Source organism: Lytechinus variegatus, chromosome 10 (assembly GCF_018143015.1).
Source record: "Lytechinus variegatus isolate NC3 chromosome 10, Lvar_3.0, whole genome shotgun sequence".
In the NCBI taxonomy this organism is placed as follows: domain Eukaryota; kingdom Metazoa; phylum Echinodermata; class Echinoidea; order Temnopleuroida; family Toxopneustidae; genus Lytechinus; species Lytechinus variegatus.
Window position 1 is genome coordinate 10,803,183 of NC_054749.1, and position 13,747 is coordinate 10,816,929.

The 13,747-nt window shown below is 35.4% G+C and overlaps 1 protein-coding gene across 2 annotated transcripts in view; it reads right to left on the minus strand.

Moving 5' to 3' along the window:
* Window positions 1–13,747, minus strand: part of LOC121423196 (DNA-directed RNA polymerase III subunit RPC5-like) — a 91,138-nt gene that overhangs the window by 20,752 nt on the left and 56,639 nt on the right. For both annotated transcript variants that reach the window (XM_041618516.1, XM_041618517.1), the window contains 4 exons: window positions 12,137–12,257; window positions 9,314–9,395; window positions 8,051–8,110; window positions 7,089–7,246 (listed from right to left, as the gene is read on the minus strand). In XM_041618516.1, coding sequence (XP_041474450.1) covers window positions 7,089–7,246; window positions 8,051–8,110; window positions 9,314–9,395; window positions 12,137–12,257 — 421 coding nt within the window. The remainder of the gene's footprint in view (window positions 1–7,088; window positions 7,247–8,050; window positions 8,111–9,313; window positions 9,396–12,136; window positions 12,258–13,747) is intronic.

Below are 13,747 nucleotides of genomic sequence, written 5' to 3' on the forward strand. Positions count from 1 at the left end.
AATAACCTAACAAATATTATAAAACGTGCATACACAAATTGTTCTCCTCACAATTATACTCCCAAATGTATGAAAATTAAATGATTCTGACATTATTTCATCGCTTATTCTTCATGAACTGCTTTTATAAAACATGCTGGCTTCTGGTTTACGTGATTCCGGCCAATCAGAAGGCAGCATTCTTTGTTGGACTAGTAGAGGTTTGGGAAAACATTTAAAGATCATCAATATCTTAAATCCTATGGTACGGAGTTTGTGTTTTTTATTAATTTTTTTTGAAAAGTTGTCATTTTTTTATCGGCCATATCCCATGAACTAAGGAACTAGAAAAAAATGTATCATAGGAATAAAGGTCATCATCCAATAATGATGTGTACCTAATTTGAAACAAATCTGAAAAAAATAAATAAATGCATAAACTTTGAAAATTACTCTAAAATCTGGGCAGAAATGACCTTTTGACCTATGAATTTCATCCCCCATTTTTCAAAGCACCAATTATTCTTATATAAGTGTGCAAGGTCGCATGTTTTATGACAACTGATTGAATTTAATGATTTTTCTTATTCATGAACACACATTTTAATACATAAAGAATTGTAAGTGAAATTTTATTCATTCATTTAGCTTTTTTTTTTCTCTATGGATATTCATGCATATGAGTAAAGAATATCCCAGACTGTTTCGATTAAGCTTTGCAATGTAGGCATATTTAATGAGCCAGAGAAATGCTTGATATTTCACAATATCATTGTGTTGACTCCAGTAGACAATAGGGAATGTTGGCAAGGATAAACGACAATAGGATTAGCAATGGGCCTGGTCCCACTGGCCAACAGACACAAAACATACTCATACAGCAGGGCGCGACAAACCCGCTTGCCCGGGGCAAGTGAAAATGACGTGCGGGCAAGCACCTCTCAAAGTCAATTGCCCGATCGGGCAAGTGGTTGTTGCGTCTTTTTTTCTGTACCGTACCTTGTTTTTCCATAAATCATCCAAAATCCACACTCAAAATCATTAATAAGCCTTAAAAAATAGCGAGCGCAGTTTCAAATTCCGAAATTGCGTTATTTTTTCTGTACCACGTATTTCCATACATGGTACCAGGTATGAAAAAAATCAACGCAATGGCCGGGAAACAGTTGAATGTAGTATAGGGGTCCATTATGACTACCACCATGTGCAATTTCTAATGCACATTTTCCCCCTTCCGATATCACAATTCTGTGATAAAATAATTAGAATTAAACAGGAAATAAATCACAGAGTCTCGCATTGGTGAGTTGTCATGTCATTCGGCTTTGCTTTTCAAAACGGCCTATTAACATCCAAAATAACTTACCGTATTTGTTAATTATGACTTAAAATTCATTTGTTTCCCTTTTTGAGGGGATGAGGTAAATATCAGACAATAAATCATCAAACAAAGCTCCATCTATTTTACAAGGCCGGCGGGAGGCTCACACACGTGCGCATACTAGCTAGCCAGTCTGAGCTCTGTCTCTCTGCCAGAGCTCTGGGGGACAATTCGCTCAGTAAAGGCCTCAATGATGGTGATTTTCTGTTTCAGACAGAGTTTACATTTCGGGTATATTATTCAAAACTTCCAATAAAGTTTGATGATTTCTTCATTGTCATGTATATTTAAGTTATTAATGAATACATTCTCACCAAATTTAGACTCCCCCATAGAGAAATGCAATTTTCGTAGAAGTCTGCGTTTTCAAAGAACTTCAGGAAAAGTTAGGGTATGTGGGCCTTTATTACATGGCCGAGTACAGGTTATTGTACTGGAATAGGCGAAGTAGAAATTAGATATTGAATTCATTTATATCAAAGTTCAACTCACACCCACACAAACACACGCACACACACACACACCCAAGATTCTAAGCATAGTGAAAAAAATTACTTAAAAATCATACAATATTAAACAATGTTACTAATAATTCATTAATAAGTGAACAGGTATTCCTCAAAATAGAAAAAAAAGTAGCATGTGAAAACATGTAGATAAAATTATTGACCGAATGGAACATCATAAAATGATGAAGAAAAGACTTGATGGTTTCCAACTAATTTTTTTTTTTAAATCAAGGAAATATGGAAAATAAATGACCATTTCATGGATTTAAAGATGCAAAATGTGAAATTTTAGCCACTCCACTTTTGATGATAAAATAATTTTTTCCGAGTCAATAAAGAGCTGAACATTTTTCACTGGCTTTCTTTATAGTTTCCAACTACGGTAAATGAAAGCAATTCTAAGGAAATATGTTACGCAGGTAGCCATTTCATGGATTTAAAGATGCAAAATATGAAACTTTAGCAACTTTTGTTGAAGGGTTTTTTAAAACCTTAAATACCCATAAAATATTGATTTTTTTTCTCCAAAATAAACGTAAAGACTCAGGCCTACGTTGCTGAAAATATCCTTTTCAATGTGTGTTCTTTAATACTGGACATGATTCTCAATTGTTATTTTGTATACCTTAATAAAAATAATAGTGCCGTCATAATGAAAAAATTATTTGAAAAATTGGGCAAGCAGTTTTTTCTATTGGGCAAGCAAATTTTTTCATCACTTGCCCAACAGGGCAAGTGACGAAAAAAAATTTTCAAGAGGCCTGCATACAGCATACAAGCAAAATTTCAGGGTGGCTCCATCTGTTTTCATCCGCTCCGGACAATGGGCAAACAATGAAATCACAGTGCACGGAGGCTCAAAGGATATAGAGCACAATGAAATCACAGTGCACAGAGGCTCAAAGGATATAGAGCATAATGAAATCACAGTGCACAGAGGCTCAAAGGATATAGAGCATAATACAGAGATGCCAACTTTTGGAAATCAGAATTAGGGAGGATTTGCAACTGCCACCAAATTATGTGCGCATAGCGCACATCTCGGGCGCAGAGCGCTCGACCCTTGCGGTCCAGGGCCCGCCTTAGGGCCCTGGAAGCTCTGGGTTTCTAGATGCTCTCTGGTGCAATCTGACCCTTATTTTGGGGCATCTCACATGTTTTCAAATAAAAATTGTTCCCACTTTTTTAACATAAAAAATATCAAATATGCATTCTTACATGTAAAAAAATGAGGGGACAAAAGAAGTACCTGTTCAACAACAATAATAATTCATAAGGAGGAATTATCACTATCGGCTATAGGCAGGTTATGTTCCACTATAAATCCAGTAAAGAAAAGCTCAGCGCTGGTCCCTTGCTTGGTGAAATAAAGTCAACAGGGTACTAGTGGAGCTCGAAGATCTTGTCTTCGTAATGTCCGTAGGCCTATGCCGTTTGCTCCGGCTCCCGAACGGTGCTTCCGAATATCATCACGACCTCCGTACTCAACTGAAATGTCCACGCTGCAAGTTGCGCAAAATGCATGGTAAATTCCTCTTTCCGACCTCCGAATACACAGGTACTGGAGACTGTATTCAGTCTTATACTTCTGAGACCATTTCTTGGTCTTCTTTTGTTGATTTTCCGCCATTTCGTGTCAATATCAACCCATCAATACGCCAAAATCACACACCGATATTCCACCGCACAACTCGACAAATCCAGTGGCCGCGAGCGCACACGCCTCGCGAAGCTAGCCGGGCCTACCGGCCTGGTGCACAGTGGATTCCCGTTGGGCATATCACATGCACCAGCTTTTCACTGCTCCTTATTTGTCTACCTTTAACACACACAATTTAGTAGCAGCGAACGTAATGGAGTTACTACATGCTAAAGTTAGCAGACGATACATGTCCTTCCAATCCAATTTGATCAATTAAAAAAAAATCGTAATTTCGGGAGGATAAGGATGGTAATCGTAAGTGCGGGAGTTGGGATGAATTTTCGGGAGCCTCCCGATGAAATCGGGAGGGTTGGCATCTCTGATAATATGAAACATGTCTGCAAAGAGTACACAAAAGATAGTAAGATTCTTTTACGTCCTCTCTGCATCGGTAAGGGCAGTGGACCAAGCGTTTACATTGTTGATTTCACCGGGGTCATTAAAGACTCTTCTAAAAAATGTAGAATTGGACTGTTCAAGAAAGAAGCAGAATATTCTTATTAAAGACAAAAGTGGAACTCTGTCGAAGATTGGAAATTTGTACAAAATGCTTCAAGGACATCAGAGATTCCAAACCCAGTCTTTGTTTGTGCATATGTTGCCTCGCTAGGCGGTTTCAAACCGCCTCGATCACAAGAATCCCCGTTAAATTACGAGAACTTTTTAAGGCTAAAAAATACCCGTTAATCATTCCTGCATTCAGACCGCCCCGAAACACATCCTTCGGGATAAGTTCCCGAAGTTACGAGCATGCGCAGTGTGGTCTGATAAGCAGGCAAGGCGGGAGATTCAAAATCACTAGCCCAGCAGCCACCCACGCCGCCGCGCCCAACGACACGCTGGGCTAAAAGTTCCCGTAATTTGCTTTCACATCGCCAAAATACCTACGACCTTGGAAAAATCCCCACGAAAGTTCTCGTAATTTCGCCAAGTACCTACTATTTAGCGGGTATTTTCTTTCGGGGAAATTACGCGTAGTTTGCTTTCACATTACCAAAATACCTGGTATTTTCTGATCGGGGTAAATTTCCCGATCAGAGAATACCTGGAACTGGCGAACTTCGAGGCGGTCTGAAACCACCTTATGTGGAATACAACATCAACTTCTGTGGAATTATTTTCACATCATCAAAGAACTGTTCGCAACTATTTCATGAAGGGAATTCTCAGTTCTCATCAACATCATTAACCCGTTCAAGAGAACATTTTCAACCAATGGATTGCTGACATTCATTGTTTTATCATCATCAACTTTGTCTTTACAGACATTTAAAATCACTATACAGTGAGTGTAATCATCCATTAACTTTCAATATTACTATCATCATTGTGGACTCTTTGTCAGCCAAATTTAGATCATTATTCAGACTATCCATAAGAATAACATCAGAACTGACTCTTCAAGATATGTAAGATTATTTATCATTTTGTTTTCTTTGTGCTCTATTCCTTGTAAAAAAAAGAAGAAAATATCCTAATTAAATTCTTTGTTATTTGTTCTGGGTCTTTTGTATCCTAACAACATGTAGCATTACCCAAGGATCGTTTCTACCAAGTCTTAACACAATCAATGCAGAAATAGAGTAATGAGAGCAAATTGAACAAGAACTTGACCTTTCGACCCCCAGATGACCTTTGAACCCATCATCCTCAACAACACATATGTGTTATTATCCAAGGATCATTGGTACAAGTGATGCAGAAATAAATAAATGAGAGGAAGCTGAACAAAAACAAAGGACTTAGAGGAAAAGTGATCACGAGGTGAGACAAAAAGGTGGATTTTAGGTGGGTTTTTATCCTTTGATTTTTTTCATTTGGTACACAAATATCCTCCCCAAAATCTACCACTTTTCTCATTACTCTTACAAAATTGAACTAATGCACAGTTTGCAAATTTATCACTTTATTCATTTTGTTAGTTCTCATGCCAATTATTAGAGTAATTACATATATTTTGGCTTTGAAATTTGTTTACTTTATTTCACACCATTCGGCTTTACTTGTTTTAGTTACCGGTATACAAACGTGGGGGCGTTGTGGTTTAGTGGTTTTGAATCTCGTCTTTCAATCAGAGAGACATGGGTTTGAATCCCAGCCATGATGCGGTTTGCTGCACTCAACCCAGGTGAGCTGAATAGGCAACTGGCAACATTAATTCCTTGAATGCACCGAGCGCATTTAGCAGCTGGAGCTATAGTCGGGCAATATACAGTGCGTATCAAAAAAAAGTTTACACTTTGAAAAAGCCCTGGGAATTACAAAATATACAACATATGGGTAATTTTTTCACATATAATCTTTGGGTTTGGGTCTCACCTATCAAATGAAAGTAAAAGTTTTGTCAGAATGTTACACTTGAGTGAGCACTGGCCATTTCTGTAAAGCTCGCAGAAATCTGTTTGTGCAGAAATGCTCGTTTTCATGCTGTGTCAAGGGGAAAGGGCGAAATCAAACTTACACTACGAAAGATTTATCATACATTTCCCTTGCACTTTTAGTCAATTGAAATAAAACGGATACATTCAAGCTTTTTGTAACGATTTTGCCACCCAAATTGAAATTTCAACACTTCAAAAGCACAACCTTTACCCTATTTGTGCCAGCAGGATCTGAGGACATAACTGAATCTAAACAAAAGTTTATATCAGACATCTCCAGCATTTTTTCACTAAGTTTTTATCATTTAAAGTGGGTTTACATTTCATTTTTCATTTAATACTTGTTTCCCACACTTTTCCCAAGCTTAGCAATGATTAACAAAATGAAAATCAAGCTTAAGCCATTCCATGTAAATCACAGCTCAGTGTAAAGCAAATATCGTCACGATGGCCTCGGTGTGTGGGGGAGTGGGGTGGGGCGAAATGCACTCTTCAAAGTGTTTTGGGCAAGGAAACAAGTCAAACAAGGTAGAAGATATCTTCAAATAAATTTTACTAGCTGAATTCCATGAGTTCTTCATGATTAAGGTCTACTTTTATTCGCATAACTATTTCAAAGTTCTGCGCAAATCATTTTTCACTAACTTTTCAAAAGTAAGTGGTGCTCACTCAAGCGGAAATATTTTTCGACAGTTATATCATCATTTGCTTTAATGGATCTGTACCAATGTTAAAATGTGGAAAAATCTTCAGGATATTACAAATGTATAATTTTACAGGATTTTTTTAAAAGTGTAAACTTTTTTTTGATACGCACTGTATAGTGCGCCACTCAATAAGCAACTAGATAATAGGCACCTAATAAATGCAGTACATTATTATTAATTCACAAGTGCTAATAACTGATCGCAAGGCCAGTAATTGGTGTGCAGCGCTGTGCATGAATGGGCTGAGTCAGGTCTATCAACATTCACAATTTTGGTCAAGAGTGGTTTGAATATATTTCAGACAAGAAACCTGCCTTGAAAGGCTATAAATCACTGAAGATTATAAGAATATGATATTTCTGGTTGTTTATAAGCTCAAACTTTCTGTTACATTTTGTTTTGGCCATGAATATGATAAAAAAAACTCACTGCTGGAGCTTAGCCTGCCATAGCATGAGCTGGCGTTGATAGACTTCTGAAAAGCGATCAACAAAGTCCTTGTCATACTCATGAAGGAATTCCCAACCTTGGTTGACCTTGGGTTTGGCCATCTGCTCAAGAATCTCCTTGGTGTCTTCTGCTTGCAACTAAACACAATGGTCAATACAATAAAGAAACACTATAAATTGAACATGATAATAGAGAAGAAGAACAATAGACAATAAAGCAAGAACATAATAATGAATAATTAGTCTCTTTCATGTCTTTATCTTTTCACTAAACACAACAAAAATAATATTGTAACAAAGAATATATACACATATATATTTTTGAAAAATTGCAAAGGTTTAGACAAGTGGAGCGCTTCTGGCAGTCTTACCTGCATTACGCGATTCAATATAGCGGTGCTAACTTTGAAAACTACTATAAAATATTTATTCACAAAAAACACTATTCATATTATGATACAATGTAGAATTCATTGACCCAAAATGACATTTGACCTTGATCATGTGACCCAAGACTTGTCAAAGATACTTGATTACCCCTTTGTCCTCATTTCATAAACTATATCCATAAACTTTAGTTAAGACAGCAATTTTAGAATTACTTCCAACATGACCACAGTTCATGGACCTTAAATGACCTTTGACCTTGGTTATGTGACCTGACACTCGCACAGGATGTTTGGTGATACTTGATTAAACTTATGTTTAAGTTTCATAAATTAAAGGTCCATCAAATTTCGAAGTTATGCTTTCATTTAATAAACTTAACCTTCGGTTAAGATTTGATGTTGACACCGCCGTCGGAAATGTGGCGCCTATGGTCTCACTCTGCTATGCAGGCGAGACAAAACTCAATAGTTAATGAAGAATATGATGTAGTAAGGGTTAAGAAAACAATATGTGTGTGATATAATGAATATAATAGACCTGTATATATCTAACCTTGGTTACAGAGGCAACCTCTTTCCTTACTACACATCGACTCTGAGTAAATCTCCACATCTGAAAAAAACAAAATAAAGAGCTAATATTGGAAAATACATTATTACAACACAGTAAATAGTACAAAATAATCTTAACTATGAGAGTGTTTGCTTATTTCCTTGATGCATTACGTTCCTGAGAACTTGAAATACATTTTAAATTCTCTATTTTTCTTTGGGAGTGGTTCTTTTTATGAAACTGAAGCAAATGAGATTAATTGGCATGCAGTACCTTAATTTTCATCTCTAAAAGTTTGTAGGATTTCATATTACACAACTAAGCCCATCAATCCGGTATTGAGGATATCAAAACAAATAGTACAACATTCCTTAAGTAAAAAAAAAATAAACTTGACACCTCACAAATACCAAATTTAAGGAAAAGGTATGTCTTGTACACATAATTATTATGAAAAAGTATGTTCTTCCAAATAATTTTATATCACATTTATGTGTGATGTGTTAATGCTTGGATGATCAGGAATGGAGGTGTATTCTTTGCAGTGATGTAAATTTTGATTTGAGCCAAAGTAAGGCATGACTGCAATCCTACAAACGGTTGCATTAACATTCATTTTAAAACACCTTTTCAATAAATATCATAATTGTTTAATAAACACTTTTTAGTATCAATTCTCAAGTTAATTTTGTTGAGAAGGAATTTGAAATATGTTTACTAATTCATGTAAGATTATGACATCTGGATTCGTTCACTATAATCATGTCTTACTTTGGCGCAAATCAAGATTTACATCACTGCAAAGTATACCAAATGTACTGATTATCTAAGCGTTAACACATACCACTTAAATACGGTATCAAATTAATTGAAAGAGGGTACTCTTTCCAGCCATAGAAAATAATAATACATGCATAACATACTTTTTTTGAGATTTGTGTCAAGCTTTTTATACTCACGCAGTAGAGTTTTCTGTGCTTTGCAATTTAATATTATTATTTCTGTTCTGATATTTTCATTTGTAATTTCTGTTCTGATGTATTCATTTGCAATTTGTGTTCCAAATGTAATGTACATATACTCTGATCTTTCGCACCATTCTACACACTTATGTTTACGTATCAAGAGCAACAAAACAGTTTTTCAGCAAAATCAATTTAAATTCAATCAAATTAAAACTTCATTAAGTAAATAGTATTAGCATTGTGAATAATGAGAATCTACAAGATTATGAACAACATAATTTGTAGGTCAGGTTCTTACCACATAATCTCTTCCTCTACATAAGATCTCAGATGATACTCCACTAATGGGGCTACAAGTATCCTTGGGGTACAACACCTCACTGTTAACAACAAAAGATAAACAGTCAGAAAGTAACATGGTAGAAATATACCTTCTTTATCTCAGTCAATAAAAATGTGGCAAAAAGTCATTGGGAATAATGGAAGATGTTATGGATGAAAGGGGAGAAAAATATGAAAGGTAAGTGAAGGGAAGATGTTTTTAACCCCTGATCATTAGACTATTACAAAATGAACACCAAGAATAACAACTATCAAGAATATCAAGAAGCCGACAAATTTATTGAGTGAAATGTTGATGATACAAGGTAATTCGCGATCGAGTCTCCACTGAATTTGTGATTAATTACATATGTAATATGATCATTGACCCCTAGATGAACTTTGACCCCATTATCCTCATTAACACACATATGGTATTACCCTGGGATCATTTGTCATTTGTATCATGTGTCATGACAACTGATGCAAAAAAAAAGAAATCAGAGCAAGTTTAATAAAAAATGTAACATTTTCATAACAGCCCAAGGGGATGACTAGTCCTCTGCCAAACTTTGTTCACACAAGACAAAATGGATAAGCGAACTCACCAATCTACAAATCTGCAACTCAACAATGACTATCACCTACAAACCAGCAACCCTGACACAATGACTATCACCTACAAACCAGCAACCCTGACACAATGACTATCACCTACAAACCAGCAACCATGACAAAATGACTATCTTTATAAACCCTGTCACGACTATAATCTACGAACTAAAAAACTTAACCTTAGGTTAAGATTTTGATGTTGATTCCCCAAACATGGTCTAAGTTCATTGACCCTCAATGACCTTTGTCATGTGACCTGAAACTCAGGCAGGATGTTCAGTAATACTTTATTAAACTTATGTCAAAATTTTGTGAAGTAGGTTCATAAACTTTTTAATTTATGATGTCACTTAAAAAACTTAATCTTCGGTTAAGATTTGGTGTTGACGCCGCCACCGTCAGAAAAGCGGCGCCTATAGTCTCACTCTGCTATGCAGACGAGACAAAAAACCAATATCCATATTACAGCACATGTCAAATTTCACCTTCCCATTCAGTGGAAACAGTCAATTGTCAAACCTGTTCATAAGTCTGGTAATCCCTCTGATTATCTTAATTTCCGCCCGGTTGGAACCACCTAAGTTATTTGTAAGATGATGGAAACATTTGATTGATCAAATGTATCCCATGCTGATTCACATGGCTTGCTTTAATAACATGGTTTCATTATCTAAAGTCATGTGTTACACAACTTCTTAACATCACCCAGGACTGATTCACATCCCTGAATGTATCGCCCACTCCTTTAATCCACTGTTTTTATTTTAGCAAGGCATTTCATCCAATGCCGCATAGTCTTATCTTAAATAAATTATCCAAAACCTACAATATCCATAGCAACAATAATAATAATAATAATATAGGTATATTTACCCAGGGAAGCCACTTCAGTTTCGAAAACTGTTCTCCCAGTGGGCCCTGCTATTATTAAGGAAATTGGATTAAATCATTTGTTTGTTGGAGAGAGCAAACTGTTCAGTAATGGGGATCAAGATCTGGCTTGTCAGAAGTGACTGCAGGAATACCTCAGGAAGTGTATTACGCAAAGATTGTTCAATCTGTTTATAAACAACATCACTCAGGTAGTACAATCTTAATGCACTTATATCGCATAGGTATTGAGTCAGATAAACAAGTATTCCAAGCTAAAATTTCATGTATTAACTGGTGCGATCAGACAAAATGCAACTCATGAACCTTGGGTGTCAACCTGAATACTTGTGTGACATGGGATAACCAGATTGATAATGTAATCACAAGGGCAAATAGAACGTTAGGTTTAATATCAAGCTTAGGTGAGGGCGTGTCACAGCAGGCATTATTTTGTTTGTATAAATCACTTGTGTTGCCAATCCTGGAATAAGGGTTTCCATCATGGTATGTTTATACAAGGAAACATACTGAAGATCTTGAACAAGTTCAGTGAAGGGCAACATGAGTGAATTTGAAGGCAAACAAGAAATGCCTTATCCACAACACTTACAAACCCTTACTTGGTTTACTCTGGAATCCAGAAGGAAATATCTCAATGTGTTTGTCATTGAAGATCTTTATAACATTGTATCCTGTGAAGCGGTAAGGACTTTGTAATGGTAAGATCACGCCAGAGTGAACGCACAATCTTTTTCCAACACATGAAAGCAAGAACGGAGCATTTGCACAAAACTGCAAAATACATGGATTTCAAATTATTTGTTATGTGTTATTGTTTGATTGATCTCATTATATGTGATCCAATATATATATTTCTGAATTTATAACTGTTTAATGTTAATTATTTTGACGTAATGATGTGGGGGATGGATTGTGGGGGTTTGCTTGAAGTGATCAAGTCACAAATTTGACCACTGTCTTTTTACCGGTTTGCAGTATCACTTTTGCTCTAAATACCTTAATTTTCTTATTTTGACCTGGATAGAGTTGGGGAGGTTTTGGGGAGGAAGACCTGTGTTATTGAGTTAATCTTTTCTATACCCAGGCAGCCTCTCAAACTCTTAGCAATGTCATATTTTCTTTACCATTGATTTACTTGTAACTCTGTATTCTATATGCATTGAAATGCCATATAAAATAGTAATGATCATAATAACCTTTATATGAAAAGGGGACATAAGAAAGATGAGAAATGTTTGACCGTTTTTCTTGAATTGTGCAAGAAAGGACAAGTAAAAAAAACCTGATTTACCTCTTAACGACCCAGCAACCTTGAACCAGCAATGCCACCATCTGAAGAGCTCGTAAGACAGACACCTGGTCATAACTTCCTGGTAAGATACTCATCAACTGCGAGAAACGAATTACCTTGGCTGAAAGAAAAACAAAAGCAATTCCACATTGGTATATAAAAAGGTGTATCTTATAGCTGTTTGAAATTTTACAAAAAATTCTAGAAAACAATTTGAACACAACATGCAAAAAAAGATGCTCAATTGTATCTACTGACTTGCTTAATGCTTTAGGTTTAATGAAATTAAATTCATTGCACATTTATGGATTGATTATAGCTTTAGATTTAATTCAAATTGTATTCATTGTACATATAGATGGATAGATATAAAAATATTTGAATGGTTTATTATTAAAAATCAAGACATCTTTGAAGCTAAGGCCGAATTGGGATGTATTTTAAAGTAATAATGACACAAAAACTGTTCAAATTAAATAAAACAAATATAATATGATATTGAAATTACTTGTAATCGTGGAAATTATGGAAAACTGAACATCCTTGTTACTTGCCCTATATTTGCCTAATTCATTTCTCACAGGTGAACCATGGATAATGAAGTATGACCATTTTTAAGTGATGAGAGTTATATGCAATGCTCTTGGATTTTCATGCAAAATGGACAATTGCATAACTTTATGAGCAGTTCACAGTTATCATGAGACCCTTGAAACTACAGTGCGTATCAAAACAAAAAGGGGACAGTTTTGAAAAGTCTATTAAAAAATTGTTTCAAAATATTATATCTATATTTTGATGTTAATAGATGCTCTGAGATCTTATCTTTGAAATGCCATTTAAAAAAATAAATTTTGTTCATACTTGAGTGAACACGGGACGTTTTTGTCGGGGGTTCAAAAAGAGGCTTTTTGTTCATACTTGAGCGAACACGGGACGTTTTTGTTGGGGGTTCAAAAAGAGGCTTGCGCCAAAATGGCAGAAATTAGAAATTTGACAATAAGGCTTTTAGCTAATCAGCACACTTTCTCTTAATCTTTTCATTGTATTTGCCATAATTTTCGAATCATGCTGTCAATTTTCATTACAATTTTATTTAATTACCTGAATTATTTTGTTTTTCATTTAACTTCTTTTACCTTTGAATTTTCCTTCATACATGTAAGTAAGAATATAAGACTTTTTGTCAACCCAAGTAGGAAGATTTGCATTATTAATTGGGAGAATTTGTAATTTTTCAAATCCTTTTATTATGTGAAAGAAATCATGTTATGGTACCTATAAAAGACATGAATTATATTTTCAAGGGGTTATTGAATCCTTCACCAAGTTTAATTATGTGCTTGACAGGCCAAACAGAAATGGACCCATGTCTTTTAATGGCAATCATTGCTCCTTCAAAATTGACTCAATAAACCATTATGGTTTATTGAGCAATGGTTTATTGAGTCAATTTTGAAGGAGCAAGATATGGCAGATCGAGTAAAATGTATTAAAAAGTTGTGAAGCGAGCAAGCAAATAAATTTCCACCTTTTCATTAAAATGTCTAATTTTGTGATTTTGACATAATATTCAGAAAGCGATATCACATTTCACTTTCCAAGTTTTCT